Below are 20,796 nucleotides of genomic sequence, written 5' to 3'. Positions count from 1 at the left end.
ATCAATCGAAAGTCATCATTTAACAATTATTGTTTATTTTACAACAACTGGTACGTAACCGTTACAATAGGCCTACGGTAACATAATCAATGATAATATTGCACACAGCATAAATGTTATCGTTGATGTCAGTACAAACATGTCGTCGAGTTTCTGCTGATCACTAATGTAATGCACACATGGATAGACCTTCACATCGTCAACTATTAACAGATTTAAAACAACTCAAAGATCACCTCTATTATATTCTTTAATATCTTCAAACATAATAAATCAACATACAGAGTAAAATCAGTAGACCTAATTTATATCCGTTGTAAACTACCATTAATTTTGTTATTTTAATTAGTATAATAATCTGAAGTAAAGTTAGATTGTTACAAATTATCAAATATAAAACGTGAAAAAACCCACCAAAAATCGTATCACAAAAAAGATAATGTATTAAATGATGCCTCAATCGAAATATTTCTGTTTTTCTTTTAACAGTTTTGTTTTTAATGTCTTTTAAACATTACAGAGTTTTAAAGTTGCGTCTTGTTATGTAACGCATTATGGTACTCCGTAAAATAAAATAATCAATTATTATTAACCCGTTTTACCAACATTTACACATGATATTTCTCTCCAGGTAATAATTACTATTTTCGATTATAATTATAGGCCTATTATAATTCTCGCCATTTTAAAACATTGCAGACTAGCTACATTTTATAATTCTACTACTAAATATCATTTTCTAGATTAGAATCATTCGGATGGTTTAACATAAAAACTGCGTTGAAAAGTTTTGTTTGAGATATTTGATATGATAGACTCAATACATCAGAAGTGTGGAATCTTAGTATCCTGGTAATCTTTAAGCTAGGTTAAAAGTGTTTTATTTTATCCATGACATTTGTATGATTTTCTTTTCATTTTCGTAAAATCAGGTTACTAAGAATTTATAGAATTTATTAGTAATAAAAGAAAAAAAAGGGTATAATAGAAAATACCCCTCCTCCAATGGACAAGCTATGATGGAAGATTTGATTTATACGGTTTATGTACAACTAACATCATGATTACTACCACTAAGCAAATAGAAGGGAAACAGGATTTAAATAATCGTAAAATACTATAGGATAACAATTGAAATACCCAACACAAAACGTAATTCTACAATTATTAAAACCATTACGCTCTTTACTCAATACTAACAAGAACACATTCATTATGCCAGAAATTAATATTATGTATGATTAATTTAAATATCACCATTTTTTTTTATTCCGAATCCGTTCTATACACTGCTAAAAACAACACATTCAGGATGACACTAATAATCCTTACAGAGAAGAATTAGTTTTTACTGAGGTCCTAAGGAACTGAATTATCATACATATTTTAGACTAATTATCGATTGAATTATTGTATAACATTGATATACTAACGTGCAGAAAACAATGTTCTTATTAATCATGACGTCGTTTGATTGGACTTGTGTATATTATTATTTCCATCGAAGTCAGTATAGATGGATCTCATAGTTTTAATATGAACACGTTTTTTTTCTGTAGTTATCGTCCATTATATAAACGGACCTTTAGTCATCTTAATCGTCTTCCATCAAGTATTAAAACATATTGTCAAATCTATAATTTTCTAAATTGGTTTGTTCTGACCAAGCAGCATAAGAAGCGCCATCCATTTCACGGGCTAGTGTGTTATCATCTCGAAGGCGATGTTGTGATCCTCCAATCTTGGATCCACATTCTGGACACTGGCTTTCCATCGTGGCACCACCGCAATCACCTATTGCATATATGTGTCCTTTTGGGCATTTAAACCAATGACCCTTTGATAGACCCATCGCCTTTACAATTTGTACCCGTTCGTCATCTGATATTCCAGGAATACTGCCGCATTTCTCTTGTATTTTCTTCAGGCAAAAATTTATGGTCTTTATATCATCTTCTTTTAGAGGCTTCACGCCAGCGACTTGTTTTTTAACCATAGATAAATAATCCAATAATCCATCTTTGCTAATTTTAGAAGTATGTAATATGCTTTTAAGCACATACAATTCCATAAAGTATTTGATACGTTGAAGCTCTAACGATATATCTTCCAGAAGTTGTTCACTAAACCGATTTCTTGGTTTAAGGATCCATTGTTTGCAGGTTTCAAGTTCTTTCTTTATCTTTGTCTCAATGTTTACATATCCTGAACAAATTTTGCCAAAACCTGCATTCTTAATCTTCTGCAACTCCAGAAGAAACTGCACTTTGTTCTTCATATCAGTAACCTGATCCGGTGTCTTCACTGTTTTGAGTTCAATATCAAGATGCCTATGTGATTCTGCATCAGATATTTTTGAAATTTCAATTGTCAGCCTTTGTTTATCCAAATATATAAGATGTTTATCTCCATTAATTTTTGCCTTTACACGTTCCACATCCATTTGTAATTGTTTAATGATATTGCCATACCGCAGATTCCTTCTAATTGGTGTTTTACACAATGGACAAAGTTTTGGCTGAACATCATTTTGTTGTTCGTCTTTATCATCCATCCATGTATCTAGTGCTTCGGATTCTATAACGTGACCACACGTTTCCAGCTCAATAAATCTTGCATCAGGATCATCCTCGTTACCAAACATTATAGTGGTTAACTCTTTTTTATTGCATATCCGACACTTCTTGGGACACGGCTCACCGCAAAGACCAACACATGCATGACCACATGTTGTAAGGAGCTTCTTACATGGTTTATTGCATCTATCGCGATTGCAGGGTTGCCCACATTGTCTGGTACAGGTTTGATGTTCACATTGCCATTCACACGGCATTGTACAAGGTGTACATTCATCTCCACATTTCCTGGGACATTTGCTATGAACACATCGGTTTTCACATGGTTTACTACACGGTGGACAATTGCGAGTACACGGTTCAAGACATCCGTGTCCACATACCAAAGTTCTGCCACATTTCGATCGACATTGTTGATGAAGACGACCATTTTTACAATCTCCACATTTTCCTTCACAAGTATGGTCACATTTCAAAGAGAATCCACATGGGTGAGAGCATTTTAACGGATCATCTACATAGCATTTGTATTCGCCATTATGCCCACAAGGCCATAGTTTACTGACAATCTGTTGACACCTACTTGTACATGGCTGGCTGCATCTTTCATTACAGGCATGTCCACACTCTAATGTCTTTGGACAAGCTGACAAACAAGCGACTGTAGACACATCTTTGAAGCAGGGTACCTTCTGATTGTGCCCACAAGGTAAACATTTTGTCACTGAAACTTTGCATTCCTTCTCACACTTCTGGAAACATTTAAGTCTACAAGGATGTCCCATAGGGCATGTGTCTCTGGCACAGGCCTCACGGCAAATAACTTCTTTGTGTTCGGGGTCATATGGGTGGCATGGCAGCTTACAGACGTGTCCGCATTTAAGTCTGCTAATACAAGGTACGTTGCAACCTCCTTCAGGGCATTTAGTAAAGTCACTTAGTTCACGTATTTCTACGCTTGTGTTTGTGTGGTTTTGACAACACAGTCGAATAGTTGGTCCAAGCAATTTTTGTCGTCGAAGTTCTTTGACAATCTTGTTCCATTTTTCGTCATGGGCAGCAAGAAGTTTCATATTTCCTATGCAAAACAATCCTTTCTTTGCTCTCGATAATGCCACACACATCCTAGTCTTTTCTTTAAGAAAGCCAATTTTACCTGCCGCATTGCTTCTGACAAGTGAAAGAAGAATGATCTCATTTTCTTCGCCTTGATAGTTATCAACGGCGCGGACGCAAACGCCTTTGAAAAACTGTGACTTCATTATTTTCTTGAACTGAAAGAGTTGACCCGTGTAGGTTGTAAGGATTGTAATCTCTGATGGTTTGTAGCCTTGTTGAATAAGGTACTTACAAAGATTTACCAAGAACTCAGCTTCAAAAATATTTGATTTACTAAGAGTATCGTTGACTGCAGTTTCAAACTGATTATGTTCAATAAAGAACATATTACTTGATACACCTTTAATATTACCATACTGAAGGACATTTGGGGCATCTAGAAGGCCAGTGTAAAAATAATTCTTCATAATTGATGATATTTCTGGTCTCATTCTATGTTGAATATTTAACCTCTGACAATCCATACCGTTCTTTACCATCCTTTCGAAAAGAGAGATCTCTAACTTGAACTCTTTGGCAAGATTATACACCGTTGGATTAGGTCTCAGTTGCTGGTGATCCCCAATCAATATAAGGTGTTCACAACCTTCAGTCAGACTTGACACTATATGAGCTTCTAGCACTTCTGCGGCCTCTTCTACAATGACGATCTTTGCCTGAATTCGTTGAAGCATATTTCTACATCGTGCCGCTCCAGTAGTGGTCATACCAATTACCTTAGCATCTCGCATCAAATGAAGATCCTCCTCTAAACTGATTTCTTGAAGTTCTTTTCCTAACGCATCATAATTGGCTTGATTTTGAAATAGGGTCTGACGTTCGTAGTTACAGTATTTCGATATCCAAAATCGGTATAGACGCCAACGATCATTCAGTTTGAGATTCCATATGTTACCAACTCTAGCAGCTTCAATCTCTCTCATTTTGTCAGAACTAAGCAGTTGTTTTTTTAGGTATCGTGATCTCCTCTTTTTATTTCCTGCTAATTGAAAGCCATCTTCATCTGCAACCTGTTTCAGTGGGTCGTACGCAAGTTGACGTCTAACAGCTTTCTTTATTCTATCGATTTCCTTCACATTTACTTTTTCACCTGTTATGTCATCGTCGATATCAACGAGTCTCTGTTCGGTTAACAAATCAGCCTCTTCCGCAATATCCATTTCTTCGTTTTCTTCTTCTGTGGGTTCTTCGTCCGGATCGTGTACAATGTTTTCAATGTCATCAACAACTATGTCGGAAGCTATATTATTCCCTGCCAATCCTAACCAAACCACCACTACATTGTCACTGTTTACTTCAAACTGCGTCAATGATTCGTAATGATCATCTGACATCCATGTTTCTAGGTAGATTTCACCGATAACACCAGTTGTTGTCACTTTTATTCTTTCCTCTGCTAGATTCATAACATCTCGTAATTCATACATTTCTCGAAGAATATCTTTTTTTCTATTGAGTATGGATATGGGTAATTCTTTTCGCTCTCTTGCTTTTTGTCGAAGCTGAGTTAGATTAAAGCTTTTTAAAGTTTCACTTTTACTTCTTCCACCAACGCGTACAATACCTGTTGGTTGAAATGAATGTATGCCTTCAAGAAATTGATCAAGTGCATGGTTTGTGAAGCAGACTACGAATATAGGGGTGTGTTTTACTCTAGCACGAGCAGCATCAATCGTCCAACATTCACTGTTATGAAGCAATGCATGTACAATCTTCAACCCTATGTAGGTTTTACCAGTTCCAGGTGGACCTTGGATGACTGCAAACTCTTTCGTCAACGCTGTCCTAACAGCTTCAAATTGCGAGTCATCGAGTTGAAGGGCCGTGGCTGTTGGCCAATAATTACCAGCTATTCTTACAAGAAGTTTTGTAGTACCATCAACCAACGGTGATAGGTCATATGTCATAGTCCTGTTGTGACGTAGATACGATGGGGCATCGACTTCGTGGCGGGCTTTAATTATGTAACTTCTCATCGGCATGCTTGTTTCTGTAATTTCCTGCAAACTGTGTAGTACGTGTCGGTAAGCTTCGAAGAAGGAAGATGTTTCAACCATGGTATAATGACGTTCGTTTAATCCAAAGTCAACGTCGTTTTCAAATTTGATATCTAAGAAACCATTTTCAAGATCCTTTGCTTCTCTGTTTGCCACAGTAGCGAAACAAACTGTCTGGAAATCGTCTGGAGACAGGCATACAAGTGACCCATAAATCAAGCGCTTTGTGGATTGCCAGCGAACTCCCTTTAAGCGTGACACATCAAAGTGCACTCGGTATAAAATACAGTTATGTGAACACACTGGATACTCGATAGTTACGTCATTATACACCCGTATGTCAGTTATTCTTCTATGTTTGTCGTCTTTGTGTTGTAGGTATTCTCTGATGCCTTCTCGAAGTGGTCTAACCAAGTCCTCTCGAAGTAAACGGAACTGGACATCTAGATAATGATCCACGTTTTCGTAACTACCGTCAAGTTTATTGCGTCGCAAATAAGGTCTGTGGTCTGCTGTTAGATCATTTAGTGTAGGAAATATTGATATTGCCCGGAAGTCGTCTGGTGGAGGGGTTTCTTCATCCATATTGATCTTTTTTCTGCGTACAATCCTTACATTTTCTCCTTGATTTTTTTCAACAGCCTGAAAAAAATCCTCCAACTCTTTGTAACGCTCTAAAAAACACTCACCGATTAATCCTTCTCCAACTAATTCATCAATAGTTATTTTTATCAGCATTAATGAAGCTTTAAGCTCATGTGTAGAGCTCGGAAGTTTTTCAACCAGTGTCCAAATTACAGTAATGATATCCTGTATTTCTACTTCATATTTCACCCTATAACTCCTTTCATCCTTTAGTGACATAATATGATGACTCATAACATATTTAATAAATGAAGATTTTTGAAGTTTACCTAAAAATGAATTCAACGAGGCTCTAGAAGTTGTACACTCGCACGCACTAACAATGGCGCGTAAAATTAAGGCGCACATATCTCTACGAATGTTATCCTCATTTAGAAGCTTCTGGAAGCCAAAACCGGTCGCTAGAACCTGCATAAGAATTTCTTCTTTATCTTTACTCAGCAGTTCTTCTAGTCGTCTATAACCTATAAAAAAAAATGTTCAAGCATACATTTAATAATAGAGTCTTTTGAATTAATGCTTCTGCATTGGAGACGAACAAAATTTGCCTTTTTTGTTGATTCAATAGATCGAAAGTACTAAAAATGGTACTTACAACGATCTATTGGATCAACAAAAAAGAAAAAAATCTCTTCTATAATATTAGGATCCAGATGAAATTATTTCAAGAACGAAACAAAGTTTATATGACGTAAGAAAAAGATATAAGGAGGTAATTTCAATCACGCTTCGATAAAACTATGCTTAACAGTAATCTGTATGTCCTGGATCGTGTTGTATAAAACATTATGGGCAATATAATCTATCATGTAAGATGTATACAGTTTCTACTACTTTCGTTTATTTACATTTCTTTTGAGATCACAATTTAGTAGTAGGCATATAGATAACTTTAAAAAAAATCCAAAATGAATGTACGGATATAATTAATAAAAACAAAATACCTGTTGGCCTTATTTCTCTCTTTGGTCGTGCGCCCCCTGGATTGCTACCACCACCGTAACTGTCATGTTGACTCTGTCTGCAATAATCAATACTTTTTTTTCAATTGAAGCAAAATCTATTTTACTCATTCATTCATTCTTGATTTCAGACAAATACTCATAGAGAGATTCTTGGTCGTGAATTATTTAACATTGGAAGGTTTGGAATTGTAGAATGGCTATACGGTAGTAAATTAAATTAAACTAGATTTTGATTAGGTTAGTAAGGTACTAAATAAATTTCTTCACAGTGTATTAATATAACTAAATGTATATCTTGTTCGGAAATGATGAGCTTTTTTTTAGTAGAATAGAATATTGTTGAAGTAACACATGGGTAAAGTGCAATCATGCAAATAATAGTGCTTGTATCAACATCATAACACACGCCAACGTAATGTTAATCTGGTTCTACCTCTACTTAAAGGAAATAAACAGTCTCATTCTACTTTCAAATCACATATTAAAAAACATTTTGAACGCAATATTTAATATTAATAATAATTATGATAACTATAATAGTCTTGACAACGTGCAATCTTACTCATTACTTTTTTGCTATCTCTTTATATTTTTAGTCGCGTGGACGCGACTCTATAGTTCACTATGTCGGTCGGTTGGTCGGTCTGTCTGTCTGTCTGTCGGTTTGTCTGTCGGTCCGGTATCACTATGCGTTTTATCGCTTTCTGACCTTATCTTGATATCAGTTTAATCTAGCTAAGTCAATTTTTTTACAGAATATTCCTTATGGCCAGGAATCGATGTGGTTATGTTTTCACGGTGCGCAATAAAAAATTACGCGGTCTACGCACGATTTAACGAAATCATGTTTGTAATCATATCTTCACAACCATGAATCACAATTAAATAAAATTTTGTACTCATAAATTTCAGGGCATAAATCATCATATGGCAATACAATTACGTGCGTAGCGCATGTAACGCATGCGTACGCGCGCTTAAAATTTTCAAAATTTATTTTCGATGAAATAAGAGTACGTTTCAGGCAATTTTAAGCGTTTACAAAATTGCCATGAGTGCGCATATTGTTGCGCGCGCACTGCGCGTTAAATGTTATTGCGCACTCTTTTTGCCCGATTTCTGTTTTCTTGACTTCCTTAACTCGAAATTACGTTATACGAGCACGTCAAAAGTGACAGGCTACGCACGTGTAAATTAAAAAAATATAAATGTTTTTAAACATTTCAACATTTTTAAACATGTTCAGTAATTTCGGTCAGTAGGCCTATAGTTCACTATGTCGGTCGGTCGGTCTGTCGGTCTGTCTGTCGGTCCGGTATCACTATGCATTGTAGCACGCGACTTAATGGCTGTTGGCCTTGTTCTGTTTTGCTGGACTTTATTTTTAATGTATATATATATATATATAATTTTCAAATTAATTAATTAAATTTCAGTTTAGAATTAATGTTCTTTGCCTGCTGTGTTTATATATATAATTTTATATGTATTTTTTTTATTGTTTATTATGTGCAATTTGGAACCCATTGGAAATGGGCTGGTTTTTTTCCGGCCTAATGGGTGTTCCTGTTGCTCGTTATTTTGTCTTTTGTCTGTATGTAATTATAATGTTGATCATCAAATAAATTTAATCAATCAATCAACTATCTTTAGAATTGTATAAGTACCTTTCTGTTGATCTATGGGACGCACTTCTACGTTCACCCCCTCGACCACCACCACGCTGACTTCGACCACGGTATCGATGTTGTCGGGACTGATCAGCCATTGTATGCCCATTTACGGACTACAAAATCAAAACATGTTTTTATATTTTATTTCAATTTAACTGAGCAGTGATATGGTACTACTATATGCGGAAAGTTATCCACTATGGTTCAATGGACTTTTATAATTTAAAGAGAATTAGGTAACACATTAATTCACAAAGCACCTATTATTATTCCAAAAACAAATTATATAAAGTATACTAAATTAATATGTGGGCATACATCCCTAGAAGAAGAAAAAACACTTTGAATTAGATAGTTAGATATAGAGTGGGAGAATGCAAGGTCGGCCTAGGACCTCCATTTGAAGTAGACAATATCCGATTTACAAATCTGAGATTTTTTACATTTTTTATCTTACTGATGACGTCATAAAGAAACACATTCATGTTAGTCACAATACTCCGATAGTTTTCGATATCATTTTTTGATGTAGTATACTGTAGGCTAGTATGTATAAGCCTTTGTATTAGGGCCTATGTCTAAATATGCCCGTCAGCCTATTTAGCTATCTAAGTAGGCTTACAAGACTCTCTCCAATCCAATTAAAGACAGCAGGTACCAACCACGGATAATATCCTATCTTTTACCATAAGGTGCTACCAATTAAGGACTCCCTCTAATTAGAGACCGACTAAAGATTTTGGTTCAACTAAACATTTTACTATAAATTTCCCGGAAAATTCAAGACTACTTTAATATACACTTTTGAAATTAATGTGTTTTTGGAGTAGAACAGCCATTGAAAATTTGAAGAAAATCAGACAAATGCTAGAGTTTTTATAGGACAAATAAACCCCGATTAGTATCAAATTACCCTCACCTTTAGGCCGCAGCGGAGCAAAATAACCATTCTGATACATTATAATTTCCCTCTAAAATTATAGTCTACACGTTCTGGCATTTACAGACATAGTAGCAGGCAACATTCAAAAAATGCAGGATGTTGATGGTGTATAATAAATGCTTTTATGAATCCAGGAGTTGGGTAGTCGAGTGGGTAGGAAACTTGACTGTCATAGTAAAATCAGCTCATTACCTTATGTTCAGAATTTAAAACAGGACCTTTATGTTATCCAGGCACGACGACACTCTAACTCATTCTAGATTGATAGGCCTAGTATACTAGTTGGCCTCTAGGCCTAAGCCCGTAAGCATGACATAATTTCGACCTTACCTTTCTTGTCGCCTTGCCTTTAGAATGCAGGAGAAAATTGAAATAACTGTTAAACTGTTAAATCAAGCTTACGAAATAAAATTATTTAGAAAATTCCAAAATGTACTGTAATGCCGGAAACTGGAATTTCCCATCTAACCACGCATGCGTAGTCGTTACGGTTCAGTGAATTTGAAAACAAATACAGTGCAACGGAGCAAGTATGTCCTAAAATTAAAATGCTGTCCTCTATAAATTGGGTAATGCTACAACCATGAAATAAGCCACACTCAGTACTGATAAAGTTAATATTTTACATTAAGTATGATTTTAATAACTGGCTCTCACGTAGGTTTAGTCTACCAAACAAAATTGATTGATACTAGGCCTATATTTGGCTTTCGTAGGCCTATAATAAAATTCGATAGATGAATAACTGATTGTCGCCTATATATTGACTGACCTTCACAGATATATGGGCGTACTGTGGATCGAGTGTTTATAGTAAAGTTAGATTGTTAAAATTATCAAATATCAAACGTGAAAAAACACCAAAAATCGTATCGCAAAAAAATTGAGTCTGAGAGAATGATGCCTCAATCTAAATATTTTTTCTTTTAACAGTTTTGTTTTTATTGTCTTTTAAACATTACAACGTTTTAAAGTGGCGTCTTGATATGGTACTACATAATGGTACTAGCTAAACGGTAATCAATTATTATAATTAACCTGTTTTACTAACATTTACACATGATATTTCTCTCCAGGTAATAATTACTATTTTCGATTATAATTTTAGGCCTATTATAATTCTAGCCATTTTAAACATTGCAAGCTAGCTACATTTTATAATCCTACTACTAAATATCATTTTCTAGATTAGAATCGTTCAGATGGTTTAACATAAAAATTGCGTTTAAAAGTCTAATAAATAATTCCGTTTGAGATATTTGATATGATGCACTCAAGTGTGGAATCTTAGTATCCTGGTAATCTTTAAGCTAGGTTAAAATTGTTTTATTTTATCCATGACATTTGTATGATTTTTTTTTAATTTTCGTAAAATCAAGTTACTAAGCATTTATAGAATTTAGTAGTAAAGAAAATAAAGAGTATAATAGAAAATACCCCTCCTCCAATGGACAAGCTATGACGGAAGATTTGATTTATACGGTTTATGTACAACTAACGTCGTCGTTTCTGCTGATCACTAATGTAATGCACACATGGATAGACCTACACACCGTCAACCAAACATTTGTGTTTACACCCACACAACTTGAAGCTTCATTAGTTAATTTGAATAGCAACCAACTAATATAAGTTAATAACTATTAACAGACTTAAAACAACTCAAAGATAACCTCTATTATATTCTTTAATATCTCCAAACATAATAAATCAACATACAGAGTAAAATCAGTAGACCTAATTTATATCCGTTGTCAACTACCATTAATTTTGCTATTTTAATCAGTAAAATAATCTGAAGTAAAGTTAGATTGTTAAAATTATCAAATATAAAACGTGAAAAAACCACAAAAAATCGTATCACAAAAAAGATAATGTATTAAATGATGCCTCAATCTAAATATTTCTTATTTTTTTCAACAGTTTTGTTTTATTGTCTTTTAAATATTACAGAGTTGTTTTAAAGTGGCGTCTTGTTATGTAACACATTATGGTACTCGGTAAAATAAAATAATCAATTATTATTAACCCTTTTTACCAACATTTACAAATGATATTTCTCTCCAGGTAATAATTACTATTTTCGATTATAATTATAGGCCTATTATAATTCTAGCGATTTTAAAACATTGCAGGCTAACTACATTTTTTATTCTACTACTAAATATCATTTCCTAGATTAGAATCATTCGGATGGTTTAACATAAAAACTGCGTTGAAAAGTTTTGTTTGAGATATATGATAGACTCAATACATCACAAGTGTGGAATCTTAGTATCCTGGTAATCTTTAAGCTAGGTTAAAAGTGTTTTATTTTATCCATGACATTTGTATGGGTTTTTTCATGATTACTACCACTAGGCAAATAGAAGAGAAACAAGAAATTATTATGTATGATTAATTTAAATATCACTATTTATTTATTTTATTCCGAATCTGTATATACACTGCAAAAAACAAAACATTCAGGATGACCCTAATAATCCTTACAGAGAAGAATTAGTTTTCACTGAGGTCCTAATGAACTGAATTATTATACATATTGTAGACTAATTATCGATTGAATTATTGTATAGCATTGATATACTAACGTGCAGAAAACAATGTTCTTATTGATCATGACGTCGTTTGATTGGACTTGGTATATTATTATTTCCATCGAAATCAGTATAGATGGATCTTACAGTTTTAGTATGAAAACTTCTTTTTCTATAGTTATCGTCCATAATATAAACGAACCTTTAGTCATCTTGATCGTCTTCCATCAGTTATTAAAACATATTGTCAAATCTATAATTTTCTAAATTGGTTTGTTCTGACCAAGCAGCATAAGGAGCGCCATCCATTTCACGGGCTAGTGTGTTAACATCTCGAAGGCGATGTTGTGATCCTCCAATCTTGGATCCACAAGTACAGTAATAGAACTAATTTAATATTCTTGGGTCAGTCTCAATTATTAAATATGTCGTTAAATCCATAATTTGCTAAATGTGTTTGTTCTGACCAAGCAGCGTAAGAAGCGCCATCTATTTCACGGGCTAGTATGTTGCCTTCTCGGAGTTGATAATTTGTTCCTCCAATATTCGATCAGCATTCTGGACACTTGCCTTCCGTCGTGGCACCGCCGCAGTCACCAATCGCATATACGTGTCCTTTTGGGCACTTAAACCAATTTGATAAACCCATAGCCTTTACAATTTGTACCCGTTCGTCATCTGATATTCCAGGAATACTGCCGCATTTCTCTCGTATTTTTTTCAAGCAAAAATTTATGGTCTTTATATCATCTTCTATTAGAGGCTTCACGCCAGCGACTCGTTTTTCAACCATTGATAAATAATCCAATAATCCATCTTTGCTAATTTTAGAAGTATGTAGTATGCTTTTAAGCACATATAATTCCATAAAGTATTTGATACGTTGAAGCTCTAACGATATATCTTCCAAAAGTTGTTCACTAAGCCGATTTCTTGGTTTAAGGATCCAGTGTTTGCAGGTTTCAAGTTCTTTCTTTATCTTTGTCTCAATGTTCACATATCCTGAATAAATTTTGCCATTACCTGCTTTTGTAATCTTTTCTAACTCCAAGAGAAACTGTACTTTGTTCTTCATATCAGTAACTTGATCCGGTGTCTTCAATGTTTTAAGTTCAATACTAAGATATCTACGCGACTCTGCATTAGATACTCTTGAAATTTTGATTTCCAGCATTTCTTTATCCAAATCTATTAGATGTTTATCTCCATTAATTTTTGCCTTTACACGTTCCACATCAATTTGTAATTGTTTTATAACATTGCCATACCGCAGATTCCTTCTAATTGGTGTTCTACACTTCAACACTGGACAAAGTTTTGGCTGAACATTATTTTGTTGTTCGTCTTTATCATCCATCCATGTATCTAGTGCTTCTGATTCTATAACGTGACCACAGTCTTCCAACTCAATAAATCTTGCATCAGGATCACCCTCGTTACCAAACATTATAGTGGTTAACTCTGTTCTATTGCATATCCGACACTTCTTGGGACACGGCTCACCGCAAAGACCAACACATGCATGACCACACTTTATAAGCTTCTTACATGGTTCATTGCATCTATCTCGATTGCAGAGTTGCCCACATTGTCTTTTACAAGTGTGATGGTCGCATTGCCATTTACACGGCATTGTACAAGGTGTACACTCTTCTCCACATTTCCTAGGACATTTGCTATGGACACATCGGTTTTCACATGGTTTACTACACGGTGGACAATTGCGGGTACACGGTTCAAGACAGTCGTGTCCACATACCAAAGTTCTGCCACATTTCGAACGACATTGTTGATGAAGACGACCATTTTTACAATCTCCACATTTCCCTTCACAAGTATGGCCACATTTCAAAGAGAATCCACATGGGTGAGAGCATTTTAACGGATCATCTACATAGCATTCGTATTCGCCATTATGCCCACAAGGCCATTGTTTACTGACAATCTGTTTACACCTACTTGTACATGGCTGGCTGCATCTTTCTTTACAGGCATGTCCACACTCTAATGTCTTTGGACAAGCTGACGAACAAGCGACTGTAGAAACATCCTTGAAGCAGGGTACCTTCTGATTGTGCCCACAAGGTAAACATTTTGTCACTGACACTTTGCATTCCTTCTCACACTTCTGGAAACATTTAAGTCTACAAGAATGTCCCATAGGGCATGTGACTCTGACACAGGCCTCACGGCAAATAACTTCTTTGTGTTCGGGGTCATATGGGTGACATGGCAGCTTACAGACGTGTCCGCATTTAAGTCTGCTAATACAAGGTACGTCGCAACCTCCTTCTGGGCATTTAGTGAAGTCACTTAGTTCACGTATTTCTACGCTTGTGTTTGTGTGGTTTTGACAACACAGTCGAATAGTTGGTCCAAGCATTTTTTTTTGTCGAAGTTCTTTGACAATCTTGTTCCAGTTTTCGTCTTGGGCAGCAAGAAGTTTCATATTTCCGATGCAAAACAATCCTTTCTTTGCTCTCGATAATGCTACACACATCCTAGTCTTTTCTTTAAGAAAGCCAATTTTACCTGCCGCATTGCTTCTTACAAGTGAAAGAAGAATGATCTCATTTTCTTCGCCTTGATAGTTATCAACGGCGCAGACGCGAACGCCTTTGAAAAACTTTGACTTCATTATTTTCTTGAACTGAAAGAGTTGACCCGTGTAGGTTGTAAGGATTGTAATCTCTGATGGTTCATAGCCTTGTTGAATAAGGTATTTACAAAAATTTACCAAGAACTCAGCTTCAAAAATATTTGATTTACTAAGAGTATCGTTGACTGCAGTTTCGAACTGATTATGTTCAATAAAGAACATATTACTTGACACGCCTTTAATATTGCCATACTGAAGGACATTTGGGGCATCTAGAAGGCCTTTGTAAAAGTAATTCTTCATAATTGATGATATTTCTGGTCTCATTCTATGTTGAATATCCAACCTCTGACAATCCATGCCGTTCTTTACCATCCTTTCGAAAAGAGAGATCTCTAAATTGAACTGTTTGGCAAGATTATACACCGCCGGATTAGGTCTCAGTTGCTGGTGATCTCCAATCAATATGAGGTGTTCACACCCTTCAGTAAGACTTGACACTATATGAGCTTCTAGCACTTCTGCGGCCTCTTCTACAATTACGATCTTTGCCTGAATTCGTTGAAGCATATTTCTACATCGTGCCGCTCCGGTAGTGGTCATACCAATTACCTTAGCATCTCGCATCAAACGAAGATCCTCCTCTAATCTGACTTCTTGAAGTTCTTTTCCTAACGCATCATAATTGGCTTGATTTTGAAATAGGGTCTGACGTTCGTAGTTACAGTATTTCGATATCCAAAATCGGTATAGACGCCAACGATCTTTCAGTTCCAGCTGCCATATGTTTCCAACTCTAGCAGCATCAATCTCTGTCATTTTGTCAGAACTATGCAGTTGTTTTTTGAGGTATCGTGATCTCGTCTTTTTATTTCCAGCTAATTGAAAACCATCTTCATCTGCAACCTGTTTCAGTGGGTCGTACGCAAGTTGACCTCTAACAGTATTCTTTATTCTATCAATTTCCTTCACATTTACTTTTTCACCTGTAACATCATCGATATCAACGAGTCTCTGTTCGGTTAGCAAATCAGCCTCTTCTGCAAAATCCATTTCTTCGTTTTCTTCTTCTGTGGGTTCTTCGTCCGGGTCGTGTACAATGTTTTGAATGTCATCAAAAACTATGTCGGAAGCTATATTATTCCCTGCCAATCCTAACCAAGCCACCACTGCATTGTCACTGTTTACTTCAAACTGCGTCAATAATTCGTAATGATCATCTGACATCCATGTTTCTAGGTAGATTTCACCGATAACACCAGTTGTTGTCACTTTTATTCTTTCCTCTGCTAGATTCATAACATCTCGTAATGCATGCATATCTCGAAGAATATCTCTTTTTCTATTAAGTATGGATATGGGTAATTCTTTTCGCTCTCTTGCTTTTTGTCGAAGCTGAGTTAGATTGAAGCTTTTCAATGTTTCACTATTACTTCTTCCACCAACCCGTACAATACCTTTTGGTTGAAAAGAGTGTATGCCTTCAAGAAATTGATCAAGTGCATGGTTTGTGAAGCAGACTACGAATATAGGGCTGTGTTTTACCCTGGCACGAGCAGCATCAATCGTCCAACATTCACTGTTATGAAGCAATGCATGTACAATCTTCAACCCTATGTAGGTTTTACCAGTTCCAGGTGGACCTTGGATGACTGCAAACTCTTTTGTCAACGCTGTCCTAACAGCGTCAAATTGCGATTCATCGAGTTGAAGAGCCGTGGCTGTTGGCCAAGAATTATCAGCTATTCTTACAAGAAGTTTTGTAGTAGGCCTACCGTCAACCAACGGTGATAGGTCATATGTCATATTCCTGTTGTGACGTAGATACGATGGGGCATCGACTTCGTGACGGGCTTCAATTATGTAGCTTCTCATCGGCATGCTTGTTTCTGTAATTTCCTGCAAACTGTGTAGTACGTGTCGGTAAGCTTCGAAGAAGGAAGATGTTTCAACCATGGTATAATGACGTTCGTTTAAGCCAAAATCAACGTCGTTTTCAAATTTGATTTCTAAGAAACCATTTTCAAGATCCTTTACTTCTCTATTTGCCACAGTAGCGAAACAAACTGTCTGGAAATCGTCTGGAGACAGGCATACAAGTGACCCATAAATCAAGCGCTTTGTGGATTGCCAGCGAACTCCCTTTAATCGTGACACATCAAAGCGTACTCGGTATAAAATACAGTCATGTGAACACACTGGATACTCGATAGTTACGTCATTATACACTCGTATGTCAGTTATTCTTCTATGTTTGTCGTCTTTGTGTTGTAGGTATTCTCTGATGCCTTCTCGAAGTGGTCTCACCAAGTCCTCTCGAAGTAATCGGAACTGGACATCTAGGTAATGATCCACGTCATCGTAACTACCGTCAAGTTTATTGCGTCGCAAATAAGGTCTGTGGTCTGCTGTAAGATCATTTAGGGTAGGAAATATTGATATTGCCCGGAAGTCGTCTGGTGGAGGGGTTTCTTCATCCACATTGACCTTTTTTCTGCGTACACTCTTGTCATTTTCTCCTTGAGTATTTTCAACAGCATGAAAATATTCATTCAATTCTTTGTAACGTTCTAAACAGCACTCACTAATTAATCCTTCTCCAACTAACTCATCAATGGTTGGCTGCAGCAACAGCAATGAAGCTTTAACCTCATGTGTAGAACTTGGCAGTTTTTCAACCAGTGTCCAAATTACGGTAATAATATCTTGTATTTCTACTTCATATTTTATCCTATGATTCCTTTCATTCTTTAGTGACATAACATGGTGCATCATAATATTTTTAATAAAAATAGATTTCTGAAGTTTACCTAGAAATTTATTCAACGAGGCTCTAGAATTTGTACACTCGCACGCACTAACAATGGCGCGTAAAATTAAGGCGCACATATTTCTATTAATGTTATCCTCATTTAGAAGCTCCTGGAAGCCAAAACCGGTCGCTAGAACCTGCATAAGAATTTCTTCTTTTTCTTTACTCAGCAGTTCTTCTAGTCGTTTATAACCTATTAAAAAAATGTTTTTCAATTATACATTTAATAATAGAGTCTTTTGAATTAATGCTTTTGCATTGGAGACGAACGAAACAAACACAAGAGAATGTGTCTTTTTTGTTCATCCAATAAATCGAAAGTAATAAAAACGGTACTTACAACGATCTATTGGATCAACAAAAAAGAAAAAAATCTCTTCTATAATATTAGAACGAAACAAAGTTTATATGACGTAAGAAAAAGATATAAGGAGGTAATTTCAATCACGCTTCGATAAAACTATGCTTAACAGTAATCTGTATGTCCTGGATCGTGTTGTATAAAACATTATGGGCAATATAATCTATCATGTAAGATGTATACAGTTTCTACTACTTTCGTTTATTTACATTTCTTTTGAGATTACAATTTAGTAGTAGGCATATAAACAACTTTAAAAAAAATCCAAATGAATGTAGTCTTCTAGTCGTCTATACCCTATTTTAAAAAGAATTGTTGTTCAAGTATATATTTAATAATATAAGTACACTCATTTGAATTTATGTTTCGGCATTGGACACGAACGAAACAAATAGAAGAGAAATCTGTCTTCTTTGTTGATCCAATAGATCGAAGTGCTATTGGATCAACAAAAAAAGAAAAATGTCTTTTCTATAATATTAGGATCCAGATGAAATTATTTCAAGAATTTTAATATAAATATGACGTAAGAAAAAGATGTAAGGAGGTAATTTCAATCACGCTTCGATAAAACTATGCTTAACAGTAATATGTATGTCCTGGATCGTGTTGTATAAAACATATGGGCAGTGTAATCTATCATGTAATGTATCCAGTTTCTATTTTCGTTTATTTACATTTCTTTTGAGATTACAATTTAGTAGTAGGCATATAGACAACTTTAAAAAAAAATCCAAAATGAATGTACGGATATAATTAATAGAAAAAAATACCTGTTGGCCTTTCTCTCTTAGGTCGTGCGCCTTGATAATTTTGATTTGGATCTTGACGATTTAGTGATCTATTTCGACTATGTGCACGCCCTCCAAAACTATCATGGCCTGGATTGTCACTATTTCTACGACCTATTTGTTCGCCAGTATGGTCGTCTACGTCTCTTCTATGACCACCACCACCACCGTAACTGTCATGTTGGCTTACAGGTCTGAAATAATCAAAACTTTTTTTTCAATTGAAGAAAATTCTATTTTATTCATTCATAATTCTTTATTTCAGATAAATATTCGTAGACATTTCCTGGTCGTGAATTATTTAACATTGGACGGTTTGGGATTGTAGAATATCTATACGGCAGTAAACTAAATTAAACTTGATTTTGATTCGTCACTTTGACGAATTAGAGGTTAGTACGGTACTAAATAAATTTCTTCCCAGTGTATTATTATTACTAAATTTATATCTTGTTGGGAAATGATGAGCTTTTTTTAGTGGTATTATGGTTTAATCAGTTGCAATTTGACAATGTAGCAACTGTAGTGTAACACGTAACACAAAACTTGTTGGGTAAAGTGCAATCATCATGCAAATAATAGTGCTTGTATCAACATCATAATCAGAGGATTATCTTTAGAATTGTATAAGTACCTTTCTGTCGACCTATACGCAGGGTTTCTATTGCCATGTGACGCACTTCTACGTTCACCTCCTCGACCACCACCACGCTGACGTCGACCACGGTATCGATGTTGTCGGGACTGATTGGTATCAGCCATTGTAGCCTATGCCCATTTACGAACTACAAATCAAAACCATGTTTTTAGTCGCGTGGACGCGACTCTATAGTTCACTATGTCGGTCGGTCTGTCTGTCTGTCGGTCTGTCTGTCTGTCGGTCCGGTATCACTATGCATTGTAGCACGCGACTTAATGGCTGTTGGCCTTGTTATATTTTATTTCAATTTACCTGAGAAGTTATCCACTATGGTTCAATTGACTTTTATAATTTAAAGCACAATTAGGTAACACATTAATTCACAAAACACCTAGACGATTACTATATTCCAATAACAAATGATATAAAGTATACTAAATTGATAATGTGTGGGCAAACATCCCAAGAAGACACTTTGAATTAGATAGTTAGATATAGAGTTGAAGTCTAGGACCTCTATTTGAAGTATATATCGGATTATTTACAAATCTGAGATTTTTTACGTTTTTCATCTTACTGATGACGTCATAAAGAAACACATTCATGTTAGTCACAATACTCCGATAGTTTTCGATATCAACATTTGATGTAGTATACTGTAGGCTAGTATGTATAAGCCTTTGTATTAGGGCCTATGTCTAAATATGCCCGTGTCAGCCTATGTAGCTATCTAAGTAGGCTTACTTTGCCTAGCTTAGTAAGACTCTCTCCAATCCAATTAAAGACAGCAGGTACCAGCCTCAGTAGGCCTAAGCCCATAAGCATGACATAATTTAGATCTTACCTTTCTTGTCGCCTTGCGTTTAAAATGCAGATAATTGAAATACCTGTTAAACTGTTAAATCAAGCTTACGAAATAAAATTATTTAGAAAATTCCAAATTTTACTGAAGTGCCGGAAACTGGAATTTCCCATCTAACCACGCATGTGTAGTCGTTATGGTTCAGTGAATTTGACAACTTATTAATAATGATAAGGTTAATATTTTACATTAAGTATGATTTTAATAACTGGCTCACGTAGGTTTAGGCTACAGATACAAATTGATACATACTAGGCCTATATTTGGCTTTTGCTT

The 20,796-nt window shown here is 35.4% G+C and overlaps 1 protein-coding gene and 1 pseudogene across 2 annotated transcripts; both read right to left on the bottom strand.

The window, feature by feature from the left end:
• Positions 1 to 906: 906 nt before the first annotated feature.
• Positions 907 to 20,592, bottom strand: LOC144850544 (NFX1-type zinc finger-containing protein 1-like). Its single transcript, XM_078707831.1, has 4 exons — positions 20,503 to 20,592; positions 8,956 to 9,088; positions 7,282 to 7,347; positions 907 to 6,801 (listed from the first exon to the last, which is right to left on the bottom strand). Exons 2-4 carry the CDS (start codon positions 9,068 to 9,070, stop codon positions 1,616 to 1,618), a joined length of 5,367 nt encoding a protein of 1,788 aa, XP_078563957.1. The 5' UTR covers positions 9,071 to 9,088; positions 20,503 to 20,592; the 3' UTR covers positions 907 to 1,615.
• Positions 11,672 to 19,780, bottom strand: LOC144851024 (NFX1-type zinc finger-containing protein 1 pseudogene; annotated as a pseudogene). The gene is made up of 3 exons (XR_013614141.1): positions 19,653 to 19,780; positions 19,001 to 19,212; positions 11,672 to 18,059 (listed from the first exon to the last, which is right to left on the bottom strand). The product of XR_013614141.1 is annotated as an NFX1-type zinc finger-containing protein 1 pseudogene (transcript).
• Positions 20,593 to 20,796: the final 204 nt, after the last annotated feature.

Source organism: Antedon bifida, chromosome 8, assembly GCF_963402885.1.
Source record: "Antedon bifida chromosome 8, ecAntBifi1.1, whole genome shotgun sequence".
Lineage (NCBI taxonomy): Eukaryota > Metazoa > Echinodermata > Crinoidea > Comatulida > Antedonidae > Antedon > Antedon bifida.
Note: the sequence above shows the minus strand (reverse complement) of the source record. Positions and strands in the feature narration are given on the sequence as shown.

What these genes read in the sequence shown, in the direction of transcription:
- LOC144850544 (XM_078707831.1), bottom strand. Translation starts at nt 9,070, where the DNA reads ATGGCTGATCAGTCCCGACAACATCGATACCGTGGTCGAAGTCAGCGT. An exon ending in AGAAAGGTACTTATACAATT is followed by an intron (nt 7,348 to 8,955) that starts CTAAAGATAGTT and finishes GACAGAGTCAAC; the next exon opens with ATGACAGTTACGGTGGTGGT. An exon ending in GAGAGAAATAAGGCCAACAG is followed by an intron (nt 6,802 to 7,281) that starts GTATTTTGTTTT and finishes TTTTTTTTATAG; the next exon opens with GTTATAGACGACTAGAAGAA.